Source organism: Aspergillus fijiensis (genome assembly GCF_003184825.1).
Source record: "Aspergillus fijiensis CBS 313.89 unplaced genomic scaffold BO72scaffold_85, whole genome shotgun sequence".
Classification (NCBI taxonomy): Eukaryota; Fungi; Ascomycota; class Eurotiomycetes; order Eurotiales; family Aspergillaceae; genus Aspergillus; species Aspergillus fijiensis.
The window spans coordinates 48,298-75,801 of NW_024469061.1; the positions used below are offsets into that span (position 1 = coordinate 48,298).

Consider the following 27,504-nt stretch of genomic DNA (forward strand, 5'->3'; position numbering starts at 1 on the left):
GAGACAGATCTAGGCTACACATGATAGAGTCGTTGAGGGGTTCATCAAGTGTGTTCAAATACTACAATGGCCGAAAGAACATGAGAACAGGTAAAAAAATCTTTTCGTTTGGAGTTAAAAAATGGTAGGTTCTGACTCCGAACAAGCCAGAGGTCTTCATGATCGCATCTCAACTACTGTGGAAGGAAAGCCGTCCAATTCTCTCATTTTTGAGGATCTCGCTCCCTCCCGTGACTGTTTTCAGGTATGTACAGTCGCGCAGATGCATGCAAATCGACTGAATCCTATTGAACCCCCCGTCCACTCCAGTACACGCAAAACCAGAACCAAACGGAGAATACGCCCAAAGTTCCCACTTTACCGGTTGCTCTTGGCAACACGCTCGAGCTCGTCCTTCTTCTTGATGGCGTAGGAGTTGGAGCTACCCTTGGCGGCGTTGATGAGCTCCTCAGCCAAGCACTCGGCAATGCTCTTGATGTTGCGGAAAGAGGCCTCACGAGCACCGATGGTCAGGAGAGCGATGGACTGGTTGACACGGCGGAGGGGAGAAACATCGACGGCCTGGCGACGGACGGTACCAGCGGAACCAATACGGGTGCTGTCTTCACGGGGACCACAGTTGACAATGGCATCAACGGCAACCTGGAGAGGGTTCTGGTCGGTCATGATGTGGATCTAATGCGAACTGTTAGCGCCTTCTTCCAAGGCTGATTTCGGTTTTCTGTCGGTGGAGTAGTGCTTCGGTAGAACATACGATCTCGAAAGCGTGAGCAACGATGCGGACAGCCATGAGCTTCTTTCCGTTGTTGCGGCCGTTCATCATGAGGGAGTTGGTCAGGCGCTCGATGATGGGGCACTGAGCCTTGCGGAAACGCTTGGCGGCATAGCGACCAGCGGAGTGAGGAAGGTAGACAGGGGAGCGGATCTGGATGTAGTCGCTGGTTGCGTGAAATTCGAGTCAGCACATCTCATTTCGAGCCTTTGCCGTCCTCCCTTGTCCAATCCATTCTGAATCAAGATTCTTTCTCTTTTGCCCCATTTGCGCAAATCCTTCCGCGTCGTGTTTTGCTTGGATTCGAATCGACGGCTGCCTCCAACCCGACAAACAGGCTGGTGCAAATTTGTTTTCCTCCATAGCGCCAATTCGTTCCTTCTCTTCGTGGTAATAACAATCGCGATGAAATGGGAAGCACCTACGTCAAGGAGATGTCCCGGATCTCAACATCCTCGTAGCTCCACTTGTTGAACAGCTTCACGCTGCCCTGCTCGGCAAGAGCATCCTTGGGCAGGACCTGGAAGGCCGCAGCAGGGTTTTCGACCTCGACTTCGCCGTGTTCAGACATGTTGGACGACGTATGCACCTGTTGTCGAGGGAGGGATACGTGAAGGGGTGGCGGACGGTGTCGTTGGGTGATCCTGCAACGTCGACGAATACAGTCGGTCGGCTGAAATGTGTCGCTGAGCCCACGGAAATTCGAGGTGCGACTCGCTTAGCGGTGGGTGGGCTTAGGGCAGGGCCGACCACCAATGGTGCCGGTGGTGTCATGTGATTGAGCACTAACGGGTCTGCTCCGGTGCACCAATCCTGATCAGGATTAGCCCATGATGACCCGGTAGATAACCACATCTGACTCCGCTTTCAACCCACCGACATGTTACGAACTATCCTCGATGATCTAGACTGTATTTTGCTGGAGGAAAGGCCATCGATACTAGCCTATCACTTTCACAGCCGCTCAAGCCTGATCACCGAGTTCTACTATGTACACGCTCGAAATATCAGTCTTGGGCCAATCGTTTGGGACAGAGTCCTTCACCATCGGTCAACCCAGCAGCAGCATGCGCTCGTTGCTTTAGGGGATCGATTTGAGACAGACCAAAGACCGCTTGTGGGGTATCTGGTCTTGATTTTAGGATCTCAATTATAGCACGGCATCCTCAACGAATCGATTGCCCTTATTTCTAGGATGCAACACTTGTCTGCGAAGTTTATTTTACCTTCGATGGCTCAAAACGATGTCTTCCAGATTGGAGAAGCTACATCCACGCGGCGCCAGTTAACAGATCTTCTGCCGGATTGACTGGACAGATCTCGAATGATTGGATGAGAATTGCGATCAACGACCACGATTGTTCATTCCCGCTATAAGAGTCACAATGACTGCATCCACGTATGGTCAGAGCCGGAGAGAGCGAGTCTTTGAGCACAACCCTTCAAGCGATCTCGCAAAAAGTGAAGTTCTTCTATGTTGGTATTGAAGGACTCCAGCACTCGCTCGATAGCAGTAGGTCTGTGCTCGGTCGCATTACGAGCATGGAATTCATGCCCTCGAACCGATAGCCTCCTCTCACTTGGAGCTGCAGGACGATCATGCCTATCTCTATGCCCCTGGTCAACAGGGTAGGGTCTTCTGCTCATCTGATCGGAGTAGACTTTCATCGCACGTATCGCAGTGATCGTAGCAGATAGGCGAACCATGTAGACACCTGGGGATTAGTTTGTCATAAGGGCATGGTCGGACTCTAGTTCCGTTCTACAAGTAATGTTCCCTGGTGATTGGCCCTCCAAACTCAATGGGCCGGATCTCGACTTCATCAATCATATTGAGGGGAGACTCATCATTACGCCCTAATGAGCGGTGTCTTGATGTACCCCATTCAAACCCTGGTTAACGTGAAGCGAGTTCACAAGCAGGCGATCTCTGATTCGAAGCCACCGAGGTGTAAATAACAGGTGACCAATAGTCCTACGAGCTCCTAACGCTGCATGGAGGACTTCAGTCGTCAGAGCGCCTTTTCATCCGAGAGTCACTGTTATACTAACACCAGCTGGACTCCATTCCATGCTGACTGACTTGCTCAGACTAGGCTGGACTAGACTTCAATAATAGCATTGCGCAAGAAGGTGATGAAGACGATCCCAGAGCGCGTCATTGAAAACGAGTGCCTCGTAATCAGCCCTGGATTCAGAAAACATTTCGTAGCAAGTTCATTCAAGGCATGAGTTTGTTCTGAACCGCTTCCAGTCTTAAGCTGGATGGTAGGTTCAAGGTTAGTAGAAATGAGCAGGGTTGGTCTTCCCGCAATTTCCCAGAGGAAACTCTTGTGACAGGTTGACACAGCACAATCGGCATCGGATTGATTCAATACCACCAGGGGGTGGTTATTATTCTCACCAGTCGATTGTTCTCCTTAGGTGGATCTCGGCGCCAAGGTGCATGCATTGACTCCACCTGAGCTAGAGTAGAAAGATGTTCAAAGATAGAAAAAGTATAGATTTGAGCGAAAGAGAGTACTATAGGTTGCTGTGAAATCTCGTTTCTAGTTTATTAGAGTAATTTTAGTGTTGGTACAAGGTCTACCGTCTGGCAAGGGAAGGTCAACTCCCCAACCTTGGATAGACTATGTGAATAAGTCAGAAAGGGGAACATCCCGCACCGGGTAGCGGAAAAGCCGGTGAGAGTCAAATCATGCAGAAATCCCTCCCACACCACCGAGGGACGGACATGAGGATTGGCTGTTACAAGAACGCGTACCTGTCACTGGAAACACAAGATAATATGTTCTTTCAGGGGTCATCTATGGTCGTCGTGGTGACTGAAGACGAGCGTTAAGCGCATTTACCACTAGAATGAAACGAGCCGCCAGTCTCTTATATAGGACGTAGTTGGCTGTATTTTTGTACTGTACAGTACCTTAATTTAACATCATCCCCAGATCCTCATCGTCCATCATCCCGCGGTGTGGCGGTGCCAATTGTGCCAACAGTGCCAATTGTGCGTCTGCGGCCCGCCTCACAGGCCCTACTCCCACCTAATTAAAGCCCACTCGGCAGGTGACGTTGTGGCTCTTTGTGGCTCTTCGGGCGCGGAGAAAAGCGAGAGACACTCCGAGGAACGTGAGAGAATCCCCCCATCCCCCCCCCCTTCCCCTCCTCCACATCCCCCCATTCTAACTGCTTCTCCTCGGTCGCAAGAGGCCGCATTTATTGGGGACTTCTTCTTTTCTCCCCATCTGTTCCCAGTGCCTGTATTGCCAACTCAAACACCCTGCGATGAGAGCATCTTTCTTCGTTCACGCCCAGTCGTACGCGCCCTCGAATGACAGCCCCTCGATTTGTCCCCCTTCAGCGCTTCTGTGATCATGGCGGACGACAATCCTGAGCTGCAGTCCGCTCTGCGCGACCTTGACAAGGAATTGGAGGTACGAGACGGTCACCATTGCTTTCTGCCCATCTAGGACCTGGTTATCGTATTGGCAATTCTTTGGCTGACTTGCTCTTGCTCTGCACTATTAGGAAGGTGATATCACCGAGAAAGGGTAAGCATCCTGTTGGTGCCGAAAATCGGGCAGTGTACGCGGATAATGCCCCCCTCAGGACAAACATCATCAGCATCTATTCAGAATCCCAGGACACACGTTTTGTGGCAGACCATCAACTTGATCATGAACTAATTTTGTCGCAGATATCAGAAACGGCGCACATTACTCCTCTCGCAGTTTTTCGGGCCTAATATGGCACTCGACCTCAATACCCCTACATCCGGAAATGCTCCCTCATCAATCACCAGTTCAACTCACCCGCCTCCGGCTATCCTCAACGTCAGACCCCCTACGGCCGATTCCACAAGCCATGGTGGGCCGTCGGATTCCTTCTCGAACGGCCGCGACAGTTTTCAGAATGGGGGCTTCGGACATGATCGGAGGATAAGTGGCGAGACGCAGGGTTCATACGAACGAGACAGCATGTTATTACCTGGAGACAGAGCCCCGTCAGCCGCTTCTTATGATTCTCTTTTCCTTCCGAAGGCACAGCCTGCGCCGCCGCTACAAGAGAATTCGAGGACGGCAACCCTTTTAAGTCAGAACTATGCATTCAATCCGGGCCCTCCGCACGATCATTACGATGAGCCTGTCGGGGCCTACGATATGCCATCTGGCACTGGTACGCGACAGTCGACCATGCTCGACTCTCAGCAGGGGTACTTCTCCGATTTTGCTGGTCAGCAACAGGACGATTATAGAGACAGTTACGGTGGTGGCTTTCATCGCTATTCCCAATCAGACACATTTTCCCCTACGGCAAATATGGCACCGCCATTGATTCCTGCTTCTGAACTTCCTCACGGACCGGCACTTGATCACCTACTACCGTTGGAACCTCGGGACATCCCATTTGCGGTTCATGACCCCCACGACAAGAACACCCCCATGTCTAATTTCGAAAACATCCCGGCGGTTCTCCGGCATCGTGCTCGAGTGCATGCGAAGCAGCCTGCTTATTGGGTCCTAGACCAGAAAGGAAAGGAGATCGCCTCGATCACTTGGGACAAACTTGCTAGTCGCGCGGAGAAGGTGGCGCAGGTTATTCGGGACAAGAGCAATCTCTATCGCGGTGATCGCGTGGCTTTGATCTACCGCGACTCCGAGATCATTGAGTTTGCTGTGGCCCTGATGGGATGTTTCATCGCCGGAGTTGTCGCTGTCCCGATAAACAGTCTCGAGGACTATCAAAGCCTCAACCTGATCTTGACTTCCACGCAAGCACATCTCGCTCTAACTACGGAGAATAACCTCAAGAGCTTCCAGAGAGACATCACAACCCAAAAGTTGAATTGGCCTAGAGGGGTAGAATGGTGGAAGACGAACGAGTTTGGCAGCTACCACCCAAAGAAGAAAGACGATACCCCACCGCTCGTGGTTCCCGATCTGGCTTACATTGAATTTTCAAGGGCCCCTACCGGAGACCTGCGTGGTGTTGTCATGAGCCATCGAACGATTATGCATCAGATGGCTTGTCTCGGCGCAATAGTTTCGACGGTGCCTGCATCTTCGAGCACAGCGAAACAACGTGGAGAGACTCTTATCAGCTACTTGGATCCCAGACAAGGCATTGGAATGATTTTAGGCGTCCTCCTTACTGTGTACGGGGGCCACACCACTGTCTGGCTTGAAGATCGGGCCGTAGAGACACCTGGTCTTTATGCTCACTTAATCACTAAATACAGGGCAACTCTCATGGCGGCTGACTACCCCGGCTTGAAAATCGCAGCATACAACTACCAGCAAGATCCAATGGCCACGCGACATTACAAGAAGAATTCTGAACCCAATTTTGGATCGGTGAAGCTCTGTCTGATTGATTCGCTCACGGTCGATCCTGAATTTCATGAAATTCTAGCAGACCGATGGCTTAGGCCCATGCGCAATCCCAGGGCTCGAGAAATTGTCGCTCCAATGCTTTGTCTTCCTGAACACGGTGGCATGGTCATTAGTGTGCGGGATTGGCTGGGTGGTGAAGAACGCATGGGCTGCCCTCTGACGCATGAGATGGACCCCAGCCAGCGCGAGGGGTTCAGGAAGGAAGAGAAGAAATCGGAAAAGACCGAGACTAACAGCGGGTTTGGTAGCAGTCTTTTGGGTGGTGGCTCTTCTGCTCCCGCTCCTGCCTCGCAAGAACAAGGAAAGACTGAAATGCTCGAGGTCCTATTGGACAAGGAGGCTCTGAAGAGCAACGAGATCGTGGTTCTAGCCATGGGCGAAGAGGCGAAGAAGTTTGCGCCTACTATGCCTCACGCTGTAAGAGTTGGCTCGTTCGGCTATCCTATCCCCGATGCTACAGTGTCGGTGGTTGATCCCGAAACCAATTTGCTGTGCACCCCCAACGTGGTTGGCGAGATCTGGGTTGACTCGCCTTCTCTTTCAGGAGGCTTTTGGGCATTGCCGAAGCATACGGAAGCTATCTTCCATGCACGGCCATACAAATTTGAGGAAGGTAACCCCACACCTGTTTTGGTTGAGCCGGAGTTCCTTCGAACAGGTCTCCTTGGCTGTATAATTGAGGGGAAGGTCTTCGTCCTGGGCCTTTACGAAGATCGGCTTCGACAGAAGGTGGAATGGGTAGAACATGGACAGGAGATCGTTGAGCACCGGTACTTCTTTGTCCAGCATTTGATTGTCAGCATTCTGAAGAACATCCCGAAGATCCATGACTGCACAGCTTTCGATGTTTTCGTCAATGAGGAACATCTTCCGATAGTCGTATTGGAGTCATACGCAGCTTCGACAGCCCCAACAACTTCAGGTGGTCCTCCACGGCAGCTGGATTCAGTTCTTTTAGAGTCTCTGGCTGAGAGATGTATGGAAATTCTTTACCAGGAGCACCATCTGCGCGTCTACTGTGTTCTATTGACAGCCCCCAATACGCTCCCTCGTGTGACCAAGAATGGAAGACGCGAAATTGGAAACATGCTCTGCCGCAAAGAATTCGACAATGGATCGTTACCTTGTGTTCATGTCAAGTTTGGCGTTGAGCGGTCAGTCCTGAATCTGCCGATCGGAGTCGATCCCGTCGGCGGCATCTGGTCTCCACTTGCACTAATGTCAAGGCAAGAGATGCTTGCAATGCAGGAAAAGCAATACTCAGGAGTTGACTATCGTGACGTCGTCATGGATGATCGTACGTCTACACCACTGAACAACTTTTCTAGCATCGTGGATCTTCTTCAATGGCGTGTTTCTCGTCAAGCCGAGGAACTCGCTTATTGTTCCATTGATGGTCGTGGAAAGGAAGGTAAAGGCATTACCTGGAAGAAATTCGATCTGAAGGTTGCTGCTGTAGCCATGTACTTGAAGAACAAGGTCAAGGTTCGACCTGGCGATCATCTGATCTTGATGTACACCCATTCGGAAGAATATGTCTATGCAGTCCATGCCTGTCTCTGCTTGGGCGCGGTGGCAGTTCCTCTTGCTCCCATTGATCAGAATCGTCTTTCTGAAGATGCTCCTGCATTCCTCCATGTTATCAATGACTTCCGAGTCAAGGCGATCATTGTCAACAGTGACGTTGACCATGTCCTAAGGCAGAAGCTGGTATCTCAGCATATCAAGCAATCTGCGCAAGTCCTACGAATTGGGGTCCCGGCCATTTACAACACCACGAAGCCTCCTAAACAGTCTCATGGATGTAGAGATCTTGGGTTTACCGCGAAAGAGACCTGGAAACAAAGCAGTCAGGCAGCCATGGTTTGGACTTATTGGACTCCTGACCAAAGGAGAATTTCGGTCCAGATCGGTCATGACACTATTATGGGCATGTGTAAAGTCCAGAAGGAGACATGTCAAATGACCAGCATGAGGCCGGTCTTGGGAAGCGTACGAAGCACTCTAGGACTCGGATTCCTCCATACCTGTCTTATGGGTATTTATGTCGGTAAGTCAAGCTCATAGACCCTGACGAGCAATTACGTGTGTTGATTGGCCTCGCAGGTGCGCCTACGTATCTAGTTTCGCCAGTCGATTTCGCCCAGAATCCCATGACTCTTTTCGTCACCCTCTCCCGGTACAAAATCAAGGACACATATGCCACAGCCCAGATGTTAGATTATGCAATGAGCGCCATGGCTGGTAAGGGTTTCCAGCTGCAAGAGCTGAAAAACCTGATGATATCTGCAGAAGGACGGCCGCGAGTCGATATTTGTGCGCCTCTCTGTGCTATTTGTGAAGGAACCTTGCTAATAGTACTATAGACCAAAAAGTGCGTCTCCATTTCGCTTCTACCAGTCTCGACCGCACCGCGATCAACATCGTTTACTCCCACGTCTTGAACCCTATGGTAGTTACGAGGTCGTATATGTGCATTGAGCCTGTGGAATTATGGCTCGATCTGCGCTCTCTGCGTAGGGGACTTGTCTATCCGGTCGACCCGGATACTGATCCCACCGCTCTTGTTCTGCAAGACTCGGGTATGGTGCCAGTCAATACACAAATAGCGATTGTGAACCCGGAGACATGTACCTTGTCGCATGTGGGAGAGTACGGTGAGATTTGGATTCAATCCGATGCCTGTGCCAAAGCCTTCTATGGTTCTAGGCAGGACTTTGATATGGAGCGCTTCAACGGACGGGTAGTGGATGGAGACCCCAACGTGGCGTACGTTCGGACGGGAGACCTGGGCTTCCTCCACACAGTTACAAGGCCAATTGGTCCTAATGGCCAACCGGTGGAGATGCAAGTTCTCTTCGTCCTTGGTGGAATCGGCGAGACTTTTGAGGTTAACGGATTGAACCACTTCCCGATGGATATCGAGTCGTCGGTGGAGAGATGTCACCGCAATATTGTGACCGGAGGGTGGTAGGTGATCAACGAAAAACTTCCTGCTGCATGTGCGCGTGCTAATTAACACCATCAGTGCCGTTTTCCAAGCGGGTGGCCTCATTGTGGTCGTAGTCGAGGTAACAAGAAAGGCTTATTTGGCATCACTTGTTCCTGTTATTGTTGATGCCATTCTCAACGAGCACCAAGTCGTTGCAGATATTGTTGCCTTCGTTTCCCACGGAGACTTCCCTAGATCTCGTCTTGGAGAGAAGCAACGCGGTAAGGTGCTGGCTTCGTGGGTTACCCGAAAATTGCGAACGATCGCCCAATTCAGCATTCGTGACATGGAAGGCTCTGAGAACCCCTTCGCGGCACCCCAGCACCGGATGAGTCGAAGCTCGAAACCTGGCAGCACTATGGGCAACAGCACTCGCAGATCTACTGTTGTACCGGATACCGAGCCCTTACCCCGGTCGCCCGCTCCGGTTCTTGTCGAGCATTCTGAAGCATCCATACACTCGTATTCTGGCATGCAGGAACCTGGCATTGGCAGCCCTACCGGCACTGCGTCTGAAGGTATAGCCTCTGTTCCACATATTACTGAACCCTCGCGACCGACAACCGCTTCAACGAATGGAGTTACTGCCGTAACAGGAGCCGAGCTTCCCTCGGCCCTTGGTCATCCCGACTTCGGCTTCGAATTCGGAGATTTCACCCACACGACAGGTGCCGGCTCGTCTACCCAGGCGGGTCCAGGAGCTCCTATGATGGGCGAGACTCTTCCCTATCGAGGTGGCCCAGGACCACAGCCGCAGCAAGCAAGTGGGAACTTCCCTGCGCGGTCCGACTCATACAACCAAAAGCCTGTTTCCGACACATTAGATCGCAGCTCCGGGGACTGGCCACAAGAAGCATTAATTTATCAATCCACCCTGGGATTTGACGACGCTCCGAGTCACGAAGGGACACCCTATCAGCAACGTTAGTTAAGTGCGATCGGCATTTACTGTACTGTACATAACAGTCTGTTTGTACGAGGCTGCGAGGCCTATTTTGCCGAACCGGCTTTGTGTGTGTCTTGTTGACCGACTTGCAGCACCTTCATGGTACCTCACGTTTTCCCGTTTTCCATTTTGCATAGCCTGCCCATCATCATGAAGCCTCATCCCTCTCTTTTTTTCCCTTCTTCTTCCTACTCTGATTGGCTTTATCCTTTTATCATAAAACCCCTATATTGCTTTATTGCTTCCAGTCTGACAAGTATATGTGCTCGCCCCCTTGCTTCCCCCGCAACTCCTGCCCCATGACGAACGACATGCATTGTTCTGTACATAGCATACCCCTCTTCTTCTTTTCTTGTTGGGCCCCGCCCCGGCCTATGACACTACCTTCCTGATATAGAAAGACGTGCTCGGATGTTATAGCATTGATAGGCAGCCACATTCTCCTATATTAGCTTCAAAAGAATCCTTCATTACCCTGTTGACCATGAGCATCTTACCTCCTGTTGCTGAGCAGAGCCTTGACTGTAGCCCATAGAAGATCGGAGATCCGTAGACATTCACACCATCCAAGCCTCTCTAATTCGATCCGCTCTTCCTGTCCCCAAACTTTGGACAGTGATTAATTGGATAGGTCTTTCACGGGTTGTACTAGGCCAATAGATCTTCAATTTAGTTCGAAGCCGCCAGTTATCCAACCAGACAGCGTGTGTACACTTGAGATGTTTGCATCGTACTATAGAAAGGTTCGAAACGTATATTGGCAAGATAGTATCGCACGAATCTGCTTCACAATACTAGCCCCGAAATTACCCACCCAGCACTTTTAGTGACAACACACGCACATGCTTTCTCTGTCTCTTTCTCCTCCCCCCTTCTCGGAGCTCCTCACGGAGAACATTACAAAGTTTCTCAAAACCTTTCATTCACATTCGTGTAATATAGAAAAAAGAAGGGGGAAAAAAAAGGAAAAAAGAGAAGAGGATATATTCCTCCCAGGACCCGCCCCTAGACATTATGAAACAAGAGAAATGCTCCCAAAACCGAAAGACGTTTTGTTATGTTTAAAAGTAGACAAGAAAGACTTGTTCTTTGTTGACGATAGACAGCCAATCACTGGCTCTCGGCTTGCTTGGTGAGGCTGGCCAAATCGACTTTGGGCTTGGAGCTGCCGGCGAGGGTTTCGAGGGCTTCGAGGTCCTCGTCTGTGAGAGTGTTGGAACGGATAGGGCGGAATGGGGCGGGAGAGCCGGCGCGGCTGGTGAGGAACTGATTTTTGCGATTCATGATTAGTAACTTAGGTTTTCGGTTGGAGAAGAGGCAGGGGAGTGACAGGGTAGACGGAAGGACTTACAGAGCTGGCGGCGCTGAGGAGAGCAATCAAACTGGCTTGGACAACATCCTGGTGAATGCCAACACCCCAGACGGTTTCCTTGCTGCCGGCGGCAGTACACTGGATGTAGGTGGCAGCCTTTACGTCGCGACCCAGACCAATGGCATGTTCCTTGTAGTCGACAACATCGAGGTCGATGCCCAGGGTGGCCAGCGCGTTGGCCAGCGAGGAGATGGCACCGGGGCCAACACCGGTGATGCCGTGCTGAACGTTGTCGATCTCGATGATACCCGTGAAGCGACGCTTGAGGTTCTTGGTGTTGAGAGCTTTGCCGGGCTCTGGAGGTGCGGGGGAGGTCGACCGGTCCGTCGTGATGTTGTAGTCGATCAGCGTGAAGCGCGGGTTGGACTTGAGGTGGTAGGCTTCCTCGAACAGGGCCACCACTTCGCTGGGCAGCAGCTCGCGGCTGACATCTTCGGTCTTGCGCTGCACGATCTTGCTGAACTCCACCTGCAGAGCGCGCGGGAGATCCAGCTCCAGGCTGCGCAGGATGACCCAAGCGGCACCACCTTTGCCGCTCTGCGAGTTGACACGGATAACAGCCTCGTAGGTCCGGCCGATATCCTGCGGGTCCAGGGGCAAGTAGGGGATCTCCCATTTCGTGTCGTCGCTGGCGCCCGCCTCCTCGCGAAGCTTGAATCCCTTCTTGATCGCGTCCTGGTGACTGCCGCTGAAAGCGCACACCACCAGCTGCCCGCCGTAGGGCCATCTCTCGTTCACGGGAATCTTGTTGCTCTCCTCGACGACCTTAATGACCGAGTTGATGTCGGAGAAGTCGACCTTGGGCGAGACACCTTGCGTATAGAGGTTGAGGGCCAGGGTGACCAGGTCAACGTTTCCAGTGCGCTCACCGTTGCCGAACAGGGTACCCTCGACACGCTGTGCGCCAGCCATCTGGGCCAACTCGGCGGCGGCGACGGCGCAACCGCGGTCGTTGTGGGGGTGAACGGAGACAACGTATTTCTCGCGCTCAGAGACGTTGCGGCAGAAGAACTCGACCTGGTCGGCGAAGACGTTGGGGGTCGACATCTCAACCGTGGCGGGCAGGTTGAAAATGATGGGGTCCTTCTCCGTGGGCTCCCAGGCGGCCTTGACGGCCTCGCATACCTGTGCGGCGAACTCGGGCTCGGTATCTGAGAAAGTCTCCGGCGAGAACTCGAAGTGCCATTCTGTACCAGCCATCTCAGGGTCATCCTTGGTGATCGACCGCGCATACTTGGTGCAGCGGACGGCCATCTCCAAGCTCTTCTCCTTGTCCATATTGAAGACGATACGCCGGAAACACGGACTTGTAGCCAGGTAGATGTGCAGGATCGCCTTCTTGGCTCCCTTGAGGGAGTCTACCGTGCGCCGGATCAGGTCCTCGCGACACGGGGACAGGACTTGAAGCCATACATCATCGGGAACCAGGCCAGGGGTTTCGACCAGGCGACGGGTAAAGTCGAAGTCAGTTTGGGAGGCAGAGGGGAATGAGACTTCGATTTCCTTGTAACCGATGTCGCGGAGCATCTTGAAGAAGCGGAGTTTTTGTTCCCCATCCTGTCACGGAGGACACATGTTAGTCTGCTCGGGTGGCAATCAATTGTACCCCAAAGAGGAACCAATCTACTAAAAGCAAAGGGAGGGAAAGTCATACCATGGGGTCGGGCAAGCTCTGGTTACCATCTCTCAAATCCGTGGCCAGCCAGCGGGGAGGGTTATCGATGACCTTGTTGGGCCATTGGCGGTCAGGAAGGTGGATCGGCTGAAACCGCTTGTATTTCTTCGAGGGATCTTTGAGCCTGTAACGGAAATTAATCAGTTACATATTCTGACGTCTGACAGAGCACCAAATATGAAGGAGAAACGGCAATGGGAGCTTACATGGGCATGATGGGCGAGAGAGCGAGCGGAGGGGGGAGGGGGGATCCGCAGCGGGGAAGAGGGAGGAAAGACGGTGGGGGGGGAATTGAGGTTGAGAGTCGAGACAAAGCTGGGGTTGGATTGGAGTAGAGGAAAAGAGGATTTTAGGGAATGAGGAATTGCCTCGTGAAGAGGAAGTAGACAGAGCGGGTTGGTGGTGGTTTGAAGGAGAGAGTAAGAAGAAAGAAATAGGAAGGGCGAGAGTACGAGGTAGTTATTTAGTTATAAGAAAGCGGCGAGGGAGTGAGTCAAGTTGGAATTTCTTTGGATGACGCTCCATCATTGATTTTTTTTACTGTACGGCGCCGACAGCGGATGGCGGGGCGAGGTCTGATAGGATAATCGCCTTCTTCCCTCGACAGAACATCATCTAACAACAACATCCACTGTCTGCAAAAGACATCATGGATGCGAGTGCACGTATTGAGTAAAATTAAATTGCTCCAGAGTCTCGGTCGGTCACCTTGCGCATTGACAACATTGTGCCTACTATTCTACCGTCAGTCCTTCTCCAAGTCCTTCTTCAATCACATTGCAGTGATTAGCAACCCCCCGACCGGGAAAGCAAAGCTGCGAGTCTCCCGCTCCGGGTAAGTCTGGGGGGGAAGGGGGGAACCGGCACGCCGATGACCGGAGGCGGTCAACCCTCTCCTTCCTCCTCATCAGAGTCCACCCCCGCGGATAGCCGACGCTGCCCGTTGATTTACTCGGTTTGGAAAATGGAATCATTGGCACCACATCTAGCTGGCGATGGAGAGAGAAAAGAGAAAAAGGAAAAGGAAAAAAAAATCGTGGAAAAAGGTATATACACTAAGTACACTCAACAGGCTTCAATCATCGTCATCATCACCACCCTCATTTTCATTTTTTCCCCTTCTTGCCCTTCTTCTCAGTCGGAACTCTCCCATTCTTTTGCGACTCTCGCATGTTCTTGCCCTTCTTCCAGCCGGCATTGCCCTCCAAGCGCTGTCTGGAGTCATCCAATTTCTTCTTGTCCTTGTTGCTCAGCTTCACCTTCTCCTTCTTCGACTGACCGGGTCCGTTCAATGCCTCTGCGCCCAGCTTGCGAGCTGCGCGCTTGTCTTTCTCGGTTTCAAACCACGTCCGCTTGGGCCGGGACTTGATCTCGGCCTCGTGCTTGATCAGATTCTCTCCCTTGGTCACCTGCATCTCAGCTTGTGCCAGCTGCTTTTCCACTTTCTCCTCTTCCAAAACTTCCTCAATCTCATCGGCTAATCCTTCGGCCTTCGCCGCCCATGAATCCGCAACCGCAGGGTCGATCACTCGACTGGCGATCTTGGCACCTTGCGCCTTGCCGGCCTTGACGGCGGCCTTCACCACCTTGCGGTCTGGCTCGGCCGCAATCGTGCAGGCCCGACCCGAGCGACCGGCACGCGCAGTACGACCGACACGGTGAAGATAGATCTCGTAACTTTGCGGGGCTTCGTAGTTGATGACCGTTTCCACTCCCTTGATATCCAGACCACGAGACGCCAGGTCGGTGGCCAGGAGGAAGGCAGCCTTGCCGTCACGGAAGCTCTCCACGCTTTTGATACGCTGCAGAACGGCGGTTAGCTCGGGCTCATAAGTCGTAGGATAGATTCGGACATACCTGTTCTTGGCTCATGCTACCGTGAAGCTCGGCAGCTTTCAACCCAAGCAGACTGAAAACAATGCGGACGCGGTGGGCCTCTTTCTTTTGGCGGAAGAAGACGATCACTCGTCCAGTGTAAATTTCCTTGCACAGATACAGCAGGTAACCCAGGCGCTTGTCTTCCCGACCAGGGCGGAGACGCACGAATTCCTGGGTCAGCGTCAAGGCCGTGTTCTTCTTCGAATCGACCATCAGGCGCACGGGACGGTTCAGACCGACGCGGATAAGCTTGTCGACCGTGTCGGTCATCGTAGCGGAGAAGAGCATGGTTTGGCGGGACTTAGGGATAGTAGTCAAGATCTCGTTCAGTTCGTCAGCGAAACCGTCCTCGAGCATGCGGTCGGCTTCATCGAGCACCAGAATCTCGAGTGTATCAACCGTGAAACTAGGCGAGTTGCGCATATGATCGATGAAACGACCCGGGGTGGCAATAATCACGTCGGGCCGCTTCTTGAGAATGTTCTCCTGCTCACGCAGGCTGAAACCACCAACCAACTGACAAAAGGTGATATCGGTGTAGGTGGCCAGCTTGGTGGCCACATTGTAACACTGGACTGCCAACTCGCGAGTGGGCATCAGAATCGCGACACGGCTGGTAGGGACCTTGCGCGGACGGAAGAGCAGACGTTCGAGAATGGGAACGACGAAGGCAGCCGTCTTACCGGAACCAGTAACGGCACTGCCAACGATATCCTTTCCGAGAAGCGCAACGGGGATGGTCTTCTGCTGGATGGGGGTCGGGTTGGAGAAGTTGACCGCAGCCAGACCACGAAGGATAGGTCGCGACAGGTTGAAGTCCTGGAAGGATCGTTTCGTGTTGACAGCAGAGGTCTCAGTCTTCTCCTCGGGGGCGAAGAATGCCTTGCGTTTGGCTGCTTCTTCAGCGTCAACTTCGCTCTCCGCATCAGATTCCTCGTCAGCGCCCACATCGTCAGGGTGCGCGACAGGAGTAGCGACGGAGTCGTCGTCGGAAGCAGCTTCCTCATCTTCGTCCTCATCCTCATCATCCTCGTTAGCCTCTTCGTCGTCCTCCTCGGCCTCCTCTTCTGAGTCCTCGTCCGCATTTTCATTTCCACTCTCATCCTCGCCATCAGCGCCCATGCCGAAGCCATCCTCCGCCATCAGCTCATCATCGCCGAAATCGACGGACATGCCCCCATCCGACTCATCTCCACTATCATCCTCCTCAGCCACCTGCTGCCTCTTCTGCTTTTTCTTCGCCGCAGCCTCTTTCTTTGCCTGCCGCCTCTCAATGATCTCATCGATGTCAACCGCTTTCTTGTCGCCCTTTCTTGCCGTCTCCTCGTCAGGCACATTCTGCGCCCACCCATCGAACTCGGTCACCTCATTCGCAACCCCTCCCACATCGAATTCGAAATCGGGGTTCAGGGCCCCATCATCCTCAGCGGCATCGGCCTCCTCATCTTCGCTGTCCTCTTCGCTGTCCTCCTCTTCCGGCTCCAATTGCGCAGCCTGCTTCGAGCCTTTCTTCGACGACTTGTTGGCCTGCTTCTTGTTCTCCTGCTGCTGCTTCACCTTCTTGTTCTTGGTGTCGGCCGGCTCCTCCCTCTTGCGCTTTTTCGTCGCAGCGTCGGTCCTCTTCGAGGCGAATTCGTCGTTGTCACCTTCCTCGTCAAGCTGATTGGGCGTGTCGTTCTCGTCGTCGGACAACGTCATGACGAAGTCGTCATCCACCTTCCGTTTGGGAGCCATCTTTTCTTCGGATTCTTATTCAGAAGCGTTGAAAGGTTCCTTGTTGTTCCAGATTGTCCAATTCCAGACTAATTGGTAAGACTAGTGAAGAAATCTGCGTAGGAGGATGTAATGATCGAAAAAGAGTGAAATCTCAAGCCCCCAACTTTTTTTTGTTTCTCACCAGTCAAATCGGCCAGGAACCAGTGGAATGCGGGAATGGAAAAAAAGTTGAAACTTCCGAGGCGGTGAGACGTCCAATACCGGCAGAAAGTGTTTCCGCTTTCTTGGGGTGTTAGTGATTGGGTCTATTCGGCTGTCTGTTTCCTATACAAATCTTTGTTTGTTGGTTACAGAGGCTGGTGTGATCTAAGCTTCTCTACGGAACCTCGGAGCATGGGTGGGCTCTGGATCGCAACGTTTTCAATTTCTCACATACTAGATCCATTCTGTGTTTTGTCTGAGATTTTTGCTTCTGACCGCGTACTGTGGCAACAACAAATTTATCCAGCCTTCTAGTCCAGGAAAGAGCTGATAATACCATCAAAGGACAAGGGGAGCATCAGCCTGGAGGGCAACTCATAAGGCAAATGATATCAATCACGGGTCTGTTGATTAGATATGAAAAGACAAAAGAGATTGACAACACACAAGCGGAGCTAGTCCACGAGAGAGGTTTGTTGGTCGGCGAAATATGGCGACTCGCAATTCGACAATGATCATTTCAGCCCAAATTGCGAACCAAATAGATCACATCAAGACTGGTTTGTGCCCCTTGGGTCAGTAAACTATCAAATCAGATTGACGCTGTATGGTACTTACTGGCTATCGAACTTCAAGCGTGTCCCACGCAGGTGGCCTTGCTCGGTGAAATCCCACTTCCGCTGGAGCCAGGTGCGGATGTACTGGTAATGATCACGCTCCGACCAAGGGAAACTGCATGTCACGATGACTCGAGCCATGTCACGCAGACCGCCCGGACGGTAGGCATTGTCGTCCTCCTGCGAGCAGCGGAAATGGTATCCACGTTTGGGTACGTACCTGTCGTCCAATACCGAGAGCATTTTGTCCATCAGGCAGGTTCCGACTCCGTGCTGTTGCTCCCTTGGCATCATATAGAACTCGAGCTTGACCGCGAACTGGCCTGTAGTCCACGGTCCGTCATGGTCGATGGCAAGCGCAAATCCTAGGATCTTGCTGGGGGTATCTGCATCCTCGCCGGGCGTAGGACGTTCCACGGCCACGATGAATGGCAGTCGGTATTTCTTGACATCTGCGATGCGGTTCCGGACGATTTCCTCACTTATTACCCCGATATCTAAGCTCATTGGGGAGTTTTCGGAAAACCAGCTAAAAATGCGCGCAAGCTGCTCAACATCGCTGTCTGCGACTGGGCGCAGGTACAAATCTTGTCTCGTCTCTCCGGGCTTCGGGTAACGCTTGTAGAACTCGACGTCGGCTAGCCAGCGCTCATGAGCTAGACGTGCTTCCACTTCCCTATCTTCTTTGATCCGGGCCAGCCTATTGTCAACATATCCCTGGCTAGTCTCATGTTGATGCAGACGTCCTTCCTCGTCGGTGGGGTCAGGCCAAGTCCAATCATACGACCAATTTGGTTTGTACATCTCGTGTGTACCGTCTGGCAAAGCCTGCCCGGTGAAAAATGCCTCGCGGTGGACATCTACCACGCGAGATGAGTCAAGCGCTCTCTGTAGCCAAGACTCAAAAGAGCGCCGCCACTGTGGCTGGTCGGCGTCTACTCGAGGGGCATAGTCCCAGCGCGCAAGCAACAACTGGGAGTCATCAAAAGACACCGGAACTACCTTGTCGCGCTTGGAATTCTTCTCCTTCAATGCTTTCTGTTCCTCGCTGGGCTCTGATGTCAAAATAATTTTGCCTTCAACCAGTCTAGGGTAGGTCGACTCGGACTCTCTGTATGGGGGGAACTGCGCCGCAAACTGAGCTTTGAAAACCGGATCGTCCCTAGTGATGCCGGAGCGCCAAGCCTTCTCTCCTGTCTCCTCTTCTTCTACGAGTGAAGCGGGATCAACTGGGGGTGGCGCTGAAGGTCTGAGATCCGCCTCAATCCTACCGGCACCGCGTCGTTGCATGAGAAACTTGTACCGAGCGGATTCAGGGTCTGTTCCTGGTCCATTCCTCCACTCGGCAAGCAACTCGGGGCTAGCTACCTGCTCGTGATCGTCGATGCGATCTAGGTTTAGATGTGCCTTTAGGACAATTTCATCTTGCAGGCGTTTGAGCTCGGCTCTCACATCGGACGGTGCGCGTGGAGGCGCTTCATATTCGGAAGTCTCGGGTGTCATCTTATCAGGCTCACTATTCTTTTGGTCGCCGTCCCACCAGGAGCTGGCTTGTGGTGCATCGGATGGACTTCTGATTGCACGTTTGCCTTTTGTCATAGAAGGTGGTGTGGTTCGACTGCCCCTTGTCGGCTTTTTTCCCTTATTCTTCTGACTGGCCATCCTGCTTTGGGATGACTTTGTTTCTCAGTCTCTGTGGGAAGGGCGCAATGTTAGCCTGCTTGCTATATGAATCATGAGCCAGAAGGACTCGATGGGTTGGACATTTACCTAGGTGCGCGAAAGCCTTTTGTTCAGTGTCCTAGTCAATGAGTCACTGTGGATGGCTATGAGAGATAACGGCTCATGTGTTTGAAGTATGAGAGGTGAGTGACGCGACTAATGAAGGCAAGGAACTCACTTTTAAAAGTCACGGGTCTGTGGTTTCTGCGATCACTGCTGGGAATAGTTCTATCTTGTTTCCATTTCAACTCAAGTCAATAGAGTAAGGAGATACAGATGATGAAGACGAATGCTTACTCTGAAAAGACGGATCCTTGTTTCAAAAGACACGAGACGCTATGTCTTCTAAAGCGTTATTGCAGGATGTGACCATGGAGAAGGAAAGACTTTGTTTGAATAAAGAGGTGTATCACTCTATCTCCTATTGAATAATGAAAATATCCAAAGATAATGCATGTCACTCTTCAGGTATAGAAAAGGAAGGATAGATGGTGAACTTGGAAGATCTCTTACAAGTTTTTGAAAAATGAAGAAGAGGACGGAAGGAGTCGACGGTTGATCTGTCAGTCTGTGTGGTTTGCAAACTAACATGGTAAGATAGTCTTGTTGCAGAGAATCTCTCCTTCTTTCTGCCTTTCTGTCTCTCTCTGATCATGGCATGCAAGATAAGTTGTTCTAAAGCTATCTTATGCAAATTTCAGTGTGGGCTAGGTGTCACTGCTGAATTCTAGCTGGGAGTCACGTGTTACAACGCTCTACTCACTGGTTGGGAAAAACTCAGTCTGCAGTATCAGAAGCGGGGACTGGTCCATAATGCAGAAAAGAGAAATATATAAGATTCGTCTTGATCTGGAGTGAACTTTGCCCAGACACTGAACTTCCTGCTCTGTTGGATTCCCGCTCTGGGGGTAATGTGAATAACTTCATCACCGGCTCGGCAAACATATTCAAATCGGATAATGATTGATGGATTCCTGTCTTGCTAGGCTGCATTCTCGTCACCTTGCTTTTGTGTCGTAGGATCTTGCGACGAATGATCATGACGTTGGTCTGTCTCGGTTCTCTGAGTACGGGCCTCGATCGCATACTTATAACTGAATATGAGATTTTTGGTGCTATGACTACGCAAATAGTAGCTCAAATATTCAGCTATGTGAAGCGCATATTCAAGTCCGCTGTCGGGCCAACTGTGAACTTCTACACAGCGTATCTCGGAGTCTGGGGTAGGGAAATGCGAAGCTCGGTACAGAAAAACAGCCCTGAACTGATAGTATAAAACCAGGATGAGATTATGATACATCATTTATTTTCTCTCAGAAAGGTCTGCAACGGCTATTGCCCTTGTAGGAGGTTATGCATTGGGAATCTTTTTATTTTGACTCTAGAAACGTAACAATATAGATTGCTGGTCACGTGCAGCTTTATATCGGTAAGAGCAATAGCTAATAGGTATTGATCTGACATATCTAGAACTTATTGATGGTTGTTGTCGAGTTTCTGATGTTGATTAGAGGGAACTATAAAATTGGTTTGGGTGGTGCAGGTGTGCTGCCAATGTATTATTATGTACCAAGTATGGCAGAGTTGTGTGCTCGCCTACTAGTTATCTTATACAACAACTTCGTCCAACCCGTGCATACAACTTCCAACACCCCCCAAAATCCATAGGAAGACACGCCGAATCACCGATCAAGCAGACAACCCGCCAAGATGTTGTCTATTCTACGCAAAGCCCGGCTGAAGGACAAGGAGATGCGGATTCTTATGCTGTAGGCTGTCGAACACTCCCACAATAACAATCTATGCGATGCTAACGCGCGAACACCACCACCCCAGCGGTCTCGACAACGCCGGCAAGACGACCATCGTCAAACAAGTCATGAAAGAAGATGTCACCACCGTCAGTCCAACGTTGGGCTTCATCATTAAGACCATCGAATTCCAAGGGTAAATCTCGTTCATTTTTACAAAGCTCGCCAGCAAAGAAAGCCTGATAGCTGACACCCCGAGGGGGGAGAAAAGATACCGTCTCAACATTTGTGAGGCTTCTGCCGCTCCGTCCTACCTTTTTTCCGCCGACTAACCTAAGGTACTCCAGGGGACGTCGGAGGCCAGAAAACGCTTCGTTCTTATTGGAAGAATTATTTTGAAAAGACCGATACCCTGGTCTGGGTTGTTGATGCGACCGACCGCCTTCGCGTGGAGGATTGTCGAACCGAACTGGCGGGGTTGCTTTTGGAAGAGGTACCCTTTTTTCGTTTTTTGTTTCCCCGCGGCCTCCTTCTGAGGCGGCATAGGCTGACTGATCTTCGCATACAGCGGTTGATGGGGGCGAGTCTGTTAGTTTTTCTCAATAAAACTGATGTTGATGGGTGTATGACTGAGGAAGAGGTTCGTGAGGTGAGTTTTTTCTCCTACCCAACTTCATTGCTCTTTCCCGACCGGTTTACGTTCGGGGTCCCTTCTTTGACTGAGAACGCGATACAGCGATTGAGCTTGGACTCTATCAAGACACACAAATGGACGATATTGCCGTGCAGTGCAATGACAGGAAGAAATCTACACGAGGGGTTGGAATGGGTGGTGCAAGATGCCAAGGATCGACTTTTCTTATACTAGGTTAGCTAGCTAGATTGCCTAATTGCACTCCGCCGATGATTGCGATAGGAAAATGCCCTCGATCTTTAATTCCAGATAATGCCGTGAGTACTACCGCTTCAACTAGCTTACCGAGATTACAGCAAACCAGTGTGATCCCTTATTTACGCGCCGGCTCTATCCAGAAAGGCACGAGATGAGGCTCACCAGCTGCAATCTCCGGGTGGCAGCCTGATATATTTCTCTGACCCTCCCGCGCGGCAGCGATGCCCGACCACGGTTGGGCTTATTGGTTGGCCCCTCTCGCCCTGGACATCACTGACCCTGCAGAGAAAAGAGGATTTTGAATTCGAAATGACATGCAGCCCTAGCTTCCATGTACAACGGGATGGAGCATTAGCGAGGACATCCTAGACAGGGGTTTGACTTTTGTGTGTGCGTATATTGCGGCTCCCTTGCTCGGGGCCGATTCAGTGTGGCCTTGTCGGGAGTTTCGGATGGACGATCAAACACTCGTCGGCTCTGTCAGGGTCCACGGTCTTGAATGGACCTTTATCGAACAAGGTAAAGGGCCAAGTTTTGCTGGAAATAGCAGAGTGGGAACCAGTGGTGATTGACCGTGTGTACTTAACTAACTTAGTGTATCTTACGTCAATGAATGATGGGGCAGTAGCGGTTTGGTTTGCCCGGCAGACTTTCGCTTGGAGCGAGCCGCCGCTGCAGCTGCAGCCTTGGAATGCCGGCCGCGTCAGTGTCAGAAAATCCTTGAACCATCGTAGATTTATCCATGGATCTGGGTTTCGAGGGCCCCCATCCGGACCACTGACGACACGGGGAGAAGCAAGATCGGAATCGAGATTCAGGGATAATGGCTGCCCCAAGGTGTCCTGGACCTTCTTCTCTCGTCGCGGCTACTTAGCAAGTACGTACTGTACTGTACGTATGTCTTCCGTACAATAACCGGATTGCAGACTTCTTGAGTGAATGGAGGGTGCGCTTTGAGGGTGGGTGTGCTCCACCGCGAAGACCCGAACTCGGGAACAAGTAAACAATCTTCCGTGTCGAGAAAGATCAAAACACCAAACGTGTTGACTTTGGTAGAACAAGAAAGAGATTAAAGGCTCGAGAAAGTCCCTTGAAAGTCCCCTGAACGACAAAGTATCATTAGCATAATGGGTTGTTTCCCTTGGGAATAGGAGAACTGTGATTATAATAAGTACTGATGTGCATGCATCCTGTCTCTCATGCGCCTCACCAGCTAAAACAGTTGTGGGGCGACAGCAGCTGATGGGCGTCGGGCTTCCTTCTCTGATGAGGATGATGCTGCTGATGCTGATGCTGATGTTGTTGTTGTTGATGGAATGGGCTTCCCAGCTGTTGTTTGGGTCCACCAAGTCGAGTGATAAGGCAGGCGTCTAACTGACAAATCTCACTAGTACTCATTTCCAGGTGAGGAATTAGTAGCGGAGAGACCCCCAAGTGGGTAGATGGACGAGGAGAGAGTGAAGTTAGTATTAACGTTAGTAGAGTACTCCGTAGTTCATTCCTCGTCGGATGCGAATCGATCTTCGCCTCAGGGCGGCGAGCCGCGAGCCACGGGGGTTTCTTTTCCCTTGATTCCCTCCTCCCTCATCCACCTCTTTCTCCCCTTCTCTTCGACCCTCACAGACTCACGAGTCACGACCACAATTGATTGCCCAATTAGTATTCCAGCCCCCTTCTTCTTCTTTTACCGCACGATCTTTCCCCTCCTGATCGCCTCGCACGAAAAACCCCACCGTCCTTAGCTCGTTGCCCGGTGTTAGTTCAGTTTGGAAGAAACCTCTCTTTCTAGCGGACACTTTGACCCTCTGCCCTCTTTTTCTTCTCTCAAGCTACCTTCCTTCTGATCTTGGCCGGTCATATCTGGCATTTAGCGAGCCATGGCTCCTACAGCAGACATCGACAGCTCGGAAGATGTCAATGACTTTCTTCTGCGCATTCGGGAACTAGGAGAGAAGCGCGATAAGGAGGATGAGGAACGCACGAAAAAGTTGGAGGAGGAGATTTTGCAGGGGCGCAAAGAGAGACAGGCCCGAAGAGCTGGTAAGTAATCTCTTTCCTTGATAATTATGTCTATTCCCTCTCTTCATTGTTTTCCATGCGCCGCCGTCTAGATTCGCAAATCTGAACACTGATTGTGCATGGTCCTCACACAGAGCGGGCGCGTTCGATTTCTCCCACAAAAGATTCCCCCATTCTTGATGCGGCTCGGTTGAGCATATCCTCGACTCTCAGCCACCGTGCGATCGAACCTCCCGAACAATTTGGACCATCTCTCCATACCCCGAGTCGGGACTCGGACAGCAGACCCGAATCCATTGGGGATGACACATCAACAACCACGGACGGCGGCCGGAGAGGATCCACACTGACCGGAGTCGATGGCGAAATACCATCTAAACCCTTCTCACCTTTGCGGAGTAGAACGGGGACTCTGTCCTGGCAGCAAAGGCCAACATCCCGTGATAGCAACAGACAATTTTTCTCATCATCTCCTTCCAGGTGGCGAGCCTTGTCCACAGCTTCGACGGATGAGCAGAATGTGAATCGGAACTCATCCGCAGCCTCACCCACATTCAAGGATGTTTCGTGGGCGCGCCAGACAGAAGGAAGCGTTTCCCCAACCCGCAGCAAACATGTGGAGGACGAGAGACCACGGACACCGGTTTCCGAAGCCAATTTCAAGCACCAAGAAGCCGAAAAGGAATACACCCCAGAACCTAGAAAGGACACCGATCACATAGAGAGCGTTGAGGGACGATCTCGATCGCCATCAAGAGCCAGTTCGACCTTTGCAGAAAGTAGTTTGGGCCACCGATACTCAAGCGTCTCTTCTGTCTCTACCGCGACAGGACTCGGCTCTCCGCTGCCTCTGTTAAGCGCGCAGAAGCTGGAGCCCCGTAAGCCCGAAGAGGTCTTAGAGGATCAGATGTCTCTTCCTGCTTCTCCAAGGCGACTTTCTCCGGAACGATCGACGTCACCGACAAAGGGTCTCGGCGGATTTGTGCAGAGCGCCATGATGAAGCGATCCGATAGTGTGTCGAAAAGATGGAGCGCCCAGCTTCCATCGGGTCTAAGCCGGCCAAGTTCGGTTGCTAGCAGCCGTAACAGTTTCGTCGGGAATGAGACCTTTTCAAACTCGCCCTCATATAGATTGAGCCGCGAAGTTCCAAGCCTCTCATCTCAGCGGCCGACTTCCAGCCATCGGCCTACATCGAGTCACCGGCCTGGTTCGAGCCATAGCGAGGCAACTATCATAGACCCTGCCAGAGACGGTGGACGACCGGCAACCCCGCCAGTTCCCATTCCCGAAAATCACGAGAGCAATGCACTGAGTGACGAGGGGGCCGCTAGGCCCCCTCTCAGCCTTCACACGCGGTCGGCTAGCTCTGTTGAAAAGGGCCCAGACTCAAGCTCTTTGCCTTCTTCAAGTCCAGTAGTCTCCAGGACCATGGATCCTAGGAGATGGAGTCCTACCAAAGCCAGCTGGTTGGAAAGTGCTTTGAATCGCCCTCCTGACTCGCCGAAGCACAAGAGGCAGCAGTCCTTTCAACAACCGTCATGGGTTAGGGAGAGGCAATTGCGGAGCAGTGTTGATCTGGGACGGACTTCCAGCTTCAAAGAAGTTACGCCCGTGGGGCTCATGCGAACGGCTGCTCCGGGCACTCACTCCAAATCATCAAGCGTGTCTGGAATTCCAAACCTCTTCTCTGGACCTGATATTGGCAAGGCCAAACCAGATGATTTCACCACCAATCTGTCCTCTACTTTGAAAGAGCCCGGCCTTGATTTCATTCCCCATGGGAACTTTCCAGAGGCCGAGCCAAAAGACAGCGAGCCGGCTGAACCCAAAGATGATCATGCGACATTCGAACCGCCTGATGATGTCCCCGCTAATGATGTCCCAACTCCTCCTTCTGAACTGAAGGACAGCGTAGTCGAAAGTCAACTCAAGGACGGACCGATATTTTTGCCCAATGACAGCCAGCCGGCTCACAGCCCTGAAGACAATGATCAAGCAGCGCCTCTGGAGGCGAGTGTGGAAGTCCCGCCGCTCGCCACAGCAGATATGGGAACAGAAGTCGCAGAAGACAGCACTATGAAGCATGCATTGAGATTGTCGACTCGAAGCCCTATTACCAAGACCGTACTTGACATGCCTCTTCCATCTCCAACTCGCGACCCGCTTCTAAACAGGCCCAAGCCACAACCAGCTGTGATCGATTTCCGAGCTAACCTTCGACGCCGCGAAATTGTCAAAGATGAAGCGCCTAAAGAGGAGCCAGAATTCAAGAACGTTTTCGGAAAGCTGAAGAGGGCGGGGGCATCGACCTATGTACCCCCCGATGACTTAAAAGAGAATATCTTAAAAGGCAAGGCGGCGCTCAGTACGACGAACGGTCCTCAGAAATCGCCAAAGATTGACGACTTGAAAGAAAGCATACTCAAACAGAAGGAAGCAATCAAAACTAATGGGGGCTCAACTAGGCGAAACACTGCCGGAGAAATGGACGCTCCCATGAACTTCGTCCCAGAAGCGATTGCAAAGAGGAACAACTTGACCAAGTCTATCAGTTCTAGAAGCAATCTATCCACCACTGACGCGCCATCTCCACGCTCGCCACTTTCGCCGCTATCACCTTATGAGCCGCCGATGTCTCTAGAACCCCAGGCTCTGAACCTTTCTCCTATTCGGCCGGATACCAATGTTAGCAACGAAGTGACTCACGATCTCGAAGAAACCGTCGAAGTATCTGAAACCTCGAAGGCTAGCTTTGACGGACATCAACTTGGAACAGAGAGCGAAGCAGCTGAAAAGGAGGTCAATTACAACAAGGTGGAATCTCCCCTGCACGTCGAAGCGGATTTGCCGACTCCAGAAGGTCAAGAGGAGGCTCAGGGCCATAGAGACGTCTCCTCGGCTCGTTCATCAGTTCATTCATCGGTGCGTTCCTCGGTGCATTCCGTGCAATCCTCAGTACGGTCGTCGGTGCGTTCTCTGTCTCCGGTGGAACTGGACCAGACTCCACATGCGCCTGCTGCGGCTGAAAGTACCGCTGCTAAAAGTAAACTTGCAGGCCGAATCAATCCTGCCTTAGCAGGACTTCTGTCTCGCGGGCCGCCTACCACTGGCAACGGCCCTGCCACGGGCCTCTCCATCACTAGCAGCCTCTCAACGGGAAGCTCAGAACAGCAGGAGCCACAAACCCCGGCCCCCCTCACGCACATGACGAAAGGCCGGGCAAGAGGTCCAAAAAGGCGTCTGCCCATTGGGCCGGCATTTGGATATAACGAATTGGCCGTAGCGACAGAGATTGCGGGGGAACACCCTAAAGATGGGGTTGCAAATGAACAAGATATCGAGGAGAGACTCGCAGACGAGAGAATCAGTGAGGAGAAAAGACTAGAAGCAGAGAAGCTCGCAGCAGAGAACCTTTATAAAGACAAGCTTGCAGAGAAGCAGAAGCTCGCAGAAAAGCAGGCAAGGCTCGCGGAGGAGCAGAGACTTGCTGAGGAGCAGAGACTCGTGGAGGAGCAGAGACTTGCGGAGGAGCAGAGACTCGTGGAGGAGCAAGCTAGGCT

The 27,504-nt window shown here is 51.9% G+C and overlaps 8 protein-coding genes across 8 annotated transcripts in view; 3 read left to right on the forward strand and 5 right to left on the reverse strand.

Annotated features, from left to right (window-relative positions):
- Positions 1 to 37: 37 nt before the first annotated feature.
- On the reverse strand, positions 38 to 1,389 carry BO72DRAFT_453162 (40S ribosomal protein uS7). The gene is made up of 3 exons (XM_040945913.1): positions 1,198 to 1,389; positions 755 to 938; positions 38 to 675 (listed from the first exon to the last, which is right to left on the reverse strand). The coding sequence occupies exons 1-3, from the start codon at positions 1,341 to 1,343 to the stop codon at positions 358 to 360; spliced, it is 648 nt and encodes a 215-aa protein (XP_040795970.1). The 5' UTR covers positions 1,344 to 1,389; the 3' UTR covers positions 38 to 357.
- A 2,532-nt stretch (positions 1,390 to 3,921) lies between these two features.
- BO72DRAFT_453163 (putative AMP binding domain protein) lies at positions 3,922 to 10,574 on the forward strand. Its single transcript, XM_040945914.1, has 6 exons — positions 3,922 to 4,203; positions 4,298 to 4,320; positions 4,467 to 8,212; positions 8,269 to 8,478; positions 8,529 to 9,132; positions 9,191 to 10,574. The coding sequence occupies exons 1-6, from the start codon at positions 4,144 to 4,146 to the stop codon at positions 10,080 to 10,082; spliced, it is 5,535 nt and encodes a 1,844-aa protein (XP_040795971.1). The 5' UTR covers positions 3,922 to 4,143; the 3' UTR covers positions 10,083 to 10,574.
- Positions 10,575 to 10,784: 210 nt separating this feature from the next.
- BO72DRAFT_415881 (2-isopropylmalate synthase) lies at positions 10,785 to 13,522 on the reverse strand. The gene is made up of 4 exons (XM_040942582.1): positions 13,354 to 13,522; positions 13,127 to 13,271; positions 11,452 to 13,029; positions 10,785 to 11,366 (listed from the first exon to the last, which is right to left on the reverse strand). Exons 1-4 carry the CDS (start codon positions 13,359 to 13,361, stop codon positions 11,211 to 11,213), a joined length of 1,887 nt encoding a protein of 628 aa, XP_040795972.1. The 5' UTR covers positions 13,362 to 13,522; the 3' UTR covers positions 10,785 to 11,210.
- Positions 13,523 to 14,082: 560 nt separating this feature from the next.
- On the reverse strand, positions 14,083 to 16,921 carry drs1 (putative ATP-dependent RNA helicase DRS1). Its single transcript, XM_040945915.1, has 2 exons — positions 15,005 to 16,921; positions 14,083 to 14,949 (listed from the first exon to the last, which is right to left on the reverse strand). The coding sequence occupies exons 1-2, from the start codon at positions 16,757 to 16,759 to the stop codon at positions 14,254 to 14,256; spliced, it is 2,451 nt and encodes an 816-aa protein (XP_040795973.1). The 5' UTR covers positions 16,760 to 16,921; the 3' UTR covers positions 14,083 to 14,253.
- Positions 16,922 to 17,372: 451 nt separating this feature from the next.
- On the reverse strand, positions 17,373 to 19,600 carry BO72DRAFT_294506 (GNAT family N-acetyltransferase). Its single transcript, XM_040940382.1, has 5 exons — positions 19,579 to 19,600; positions 19,460 to 19,513; positions 19,330 to 19,360; positions 17,561 to 19,252; positions 17,373 to 17,499 (listed from the first exon to the last, which is right to left on the reverse strand). Exons 4-5 carry the CDS (start codon positions 19,219 to 19,221, stop codon positions 17,463 to 17,465), a joined length of 1,698 nt encoding a protein of 565 aa, XP_040795974.1. The 5' UTR covers positions 19,222 to 19,252; positions 19,330 to 19,360; positions 19,460 to 19,513; positions 19,579 to 19,600; the 3' UTR covers positions 17,373 to 17,462.
- Positions 19,601 to 20,912: 1,312 nt separating this feature from the next.
- On the forward strand, positions 20,913 to 21,942 carry BO72DRAFT_415891 (ADP-ribosylation factor-like protein 2). Its single transcript, XM_040942584.1, has 6 exons — positions 20,913 to 21,050; positions 21,118 to 21,228; positions 21,304 to 21,320; positions 21,380 to 21,525; positions 21,601 to 21,681; positions 21,769 to 21,942. Exons 1-6 carry the CDS (start codon positions 20,992 to 20,994, stop codon positions 21,898 to 21,900), a joined length of 546 nt encoding a protein of 181 aa, XP_040795975.1. The 5' UTR covers positions 20,913 to 20,991; the 3' UTR covers positions 21,901 to 21,942.
- Positions 21,943 to 22,941: 999 nt separating this feature from the next.
- Positions 22,942 to 23,391, reverse strand: BO72DRAFT_294557 (uncharacterized protein). The gene is made up of 2 exons (XM_040940383.1): positions 23,135 to 23,391; positions 22,942 to 23,080 (listed from the first exon to the last, which is right to left on the reverse strand). Exons 1-2 carry the CDS (start codon positions 23,320 to 23,322, stop codon positions 23,044 to 23,046), a joined length of 225 nt encoding a protein of 74 aa, XP_040795976.1. The 5' UTR covers positions 23,323 to 23,391; the 3' UTR covers positions 22,942 to 23,043.
- Positions 23,392 to 23,801: 410 nt separating this feature from the next.
- Positions 23,802 to 27,504, forward strand: part of BO72DRAFT_463381 (putative gelsolin repeat protein) — a gene marked incomplete at both ends in the record, with an annotated part of 6,478 nt that continues 2,775 nt past the window's right edge. The window contains 2 exons of the mRNA XM_040946592.1: positions 23,802 to 23,964; positions 24,078 to 27,484. Of these exons, the coding sequence (XP_040795977.1) occupies positions 23,802 to 23,964; positions 24,078 to 27,484 (3,570 nt within the window). The remainder of the gene's footprint in view (positions 23,965 to 24,077; positions 27,485 to 27,504) is intronic.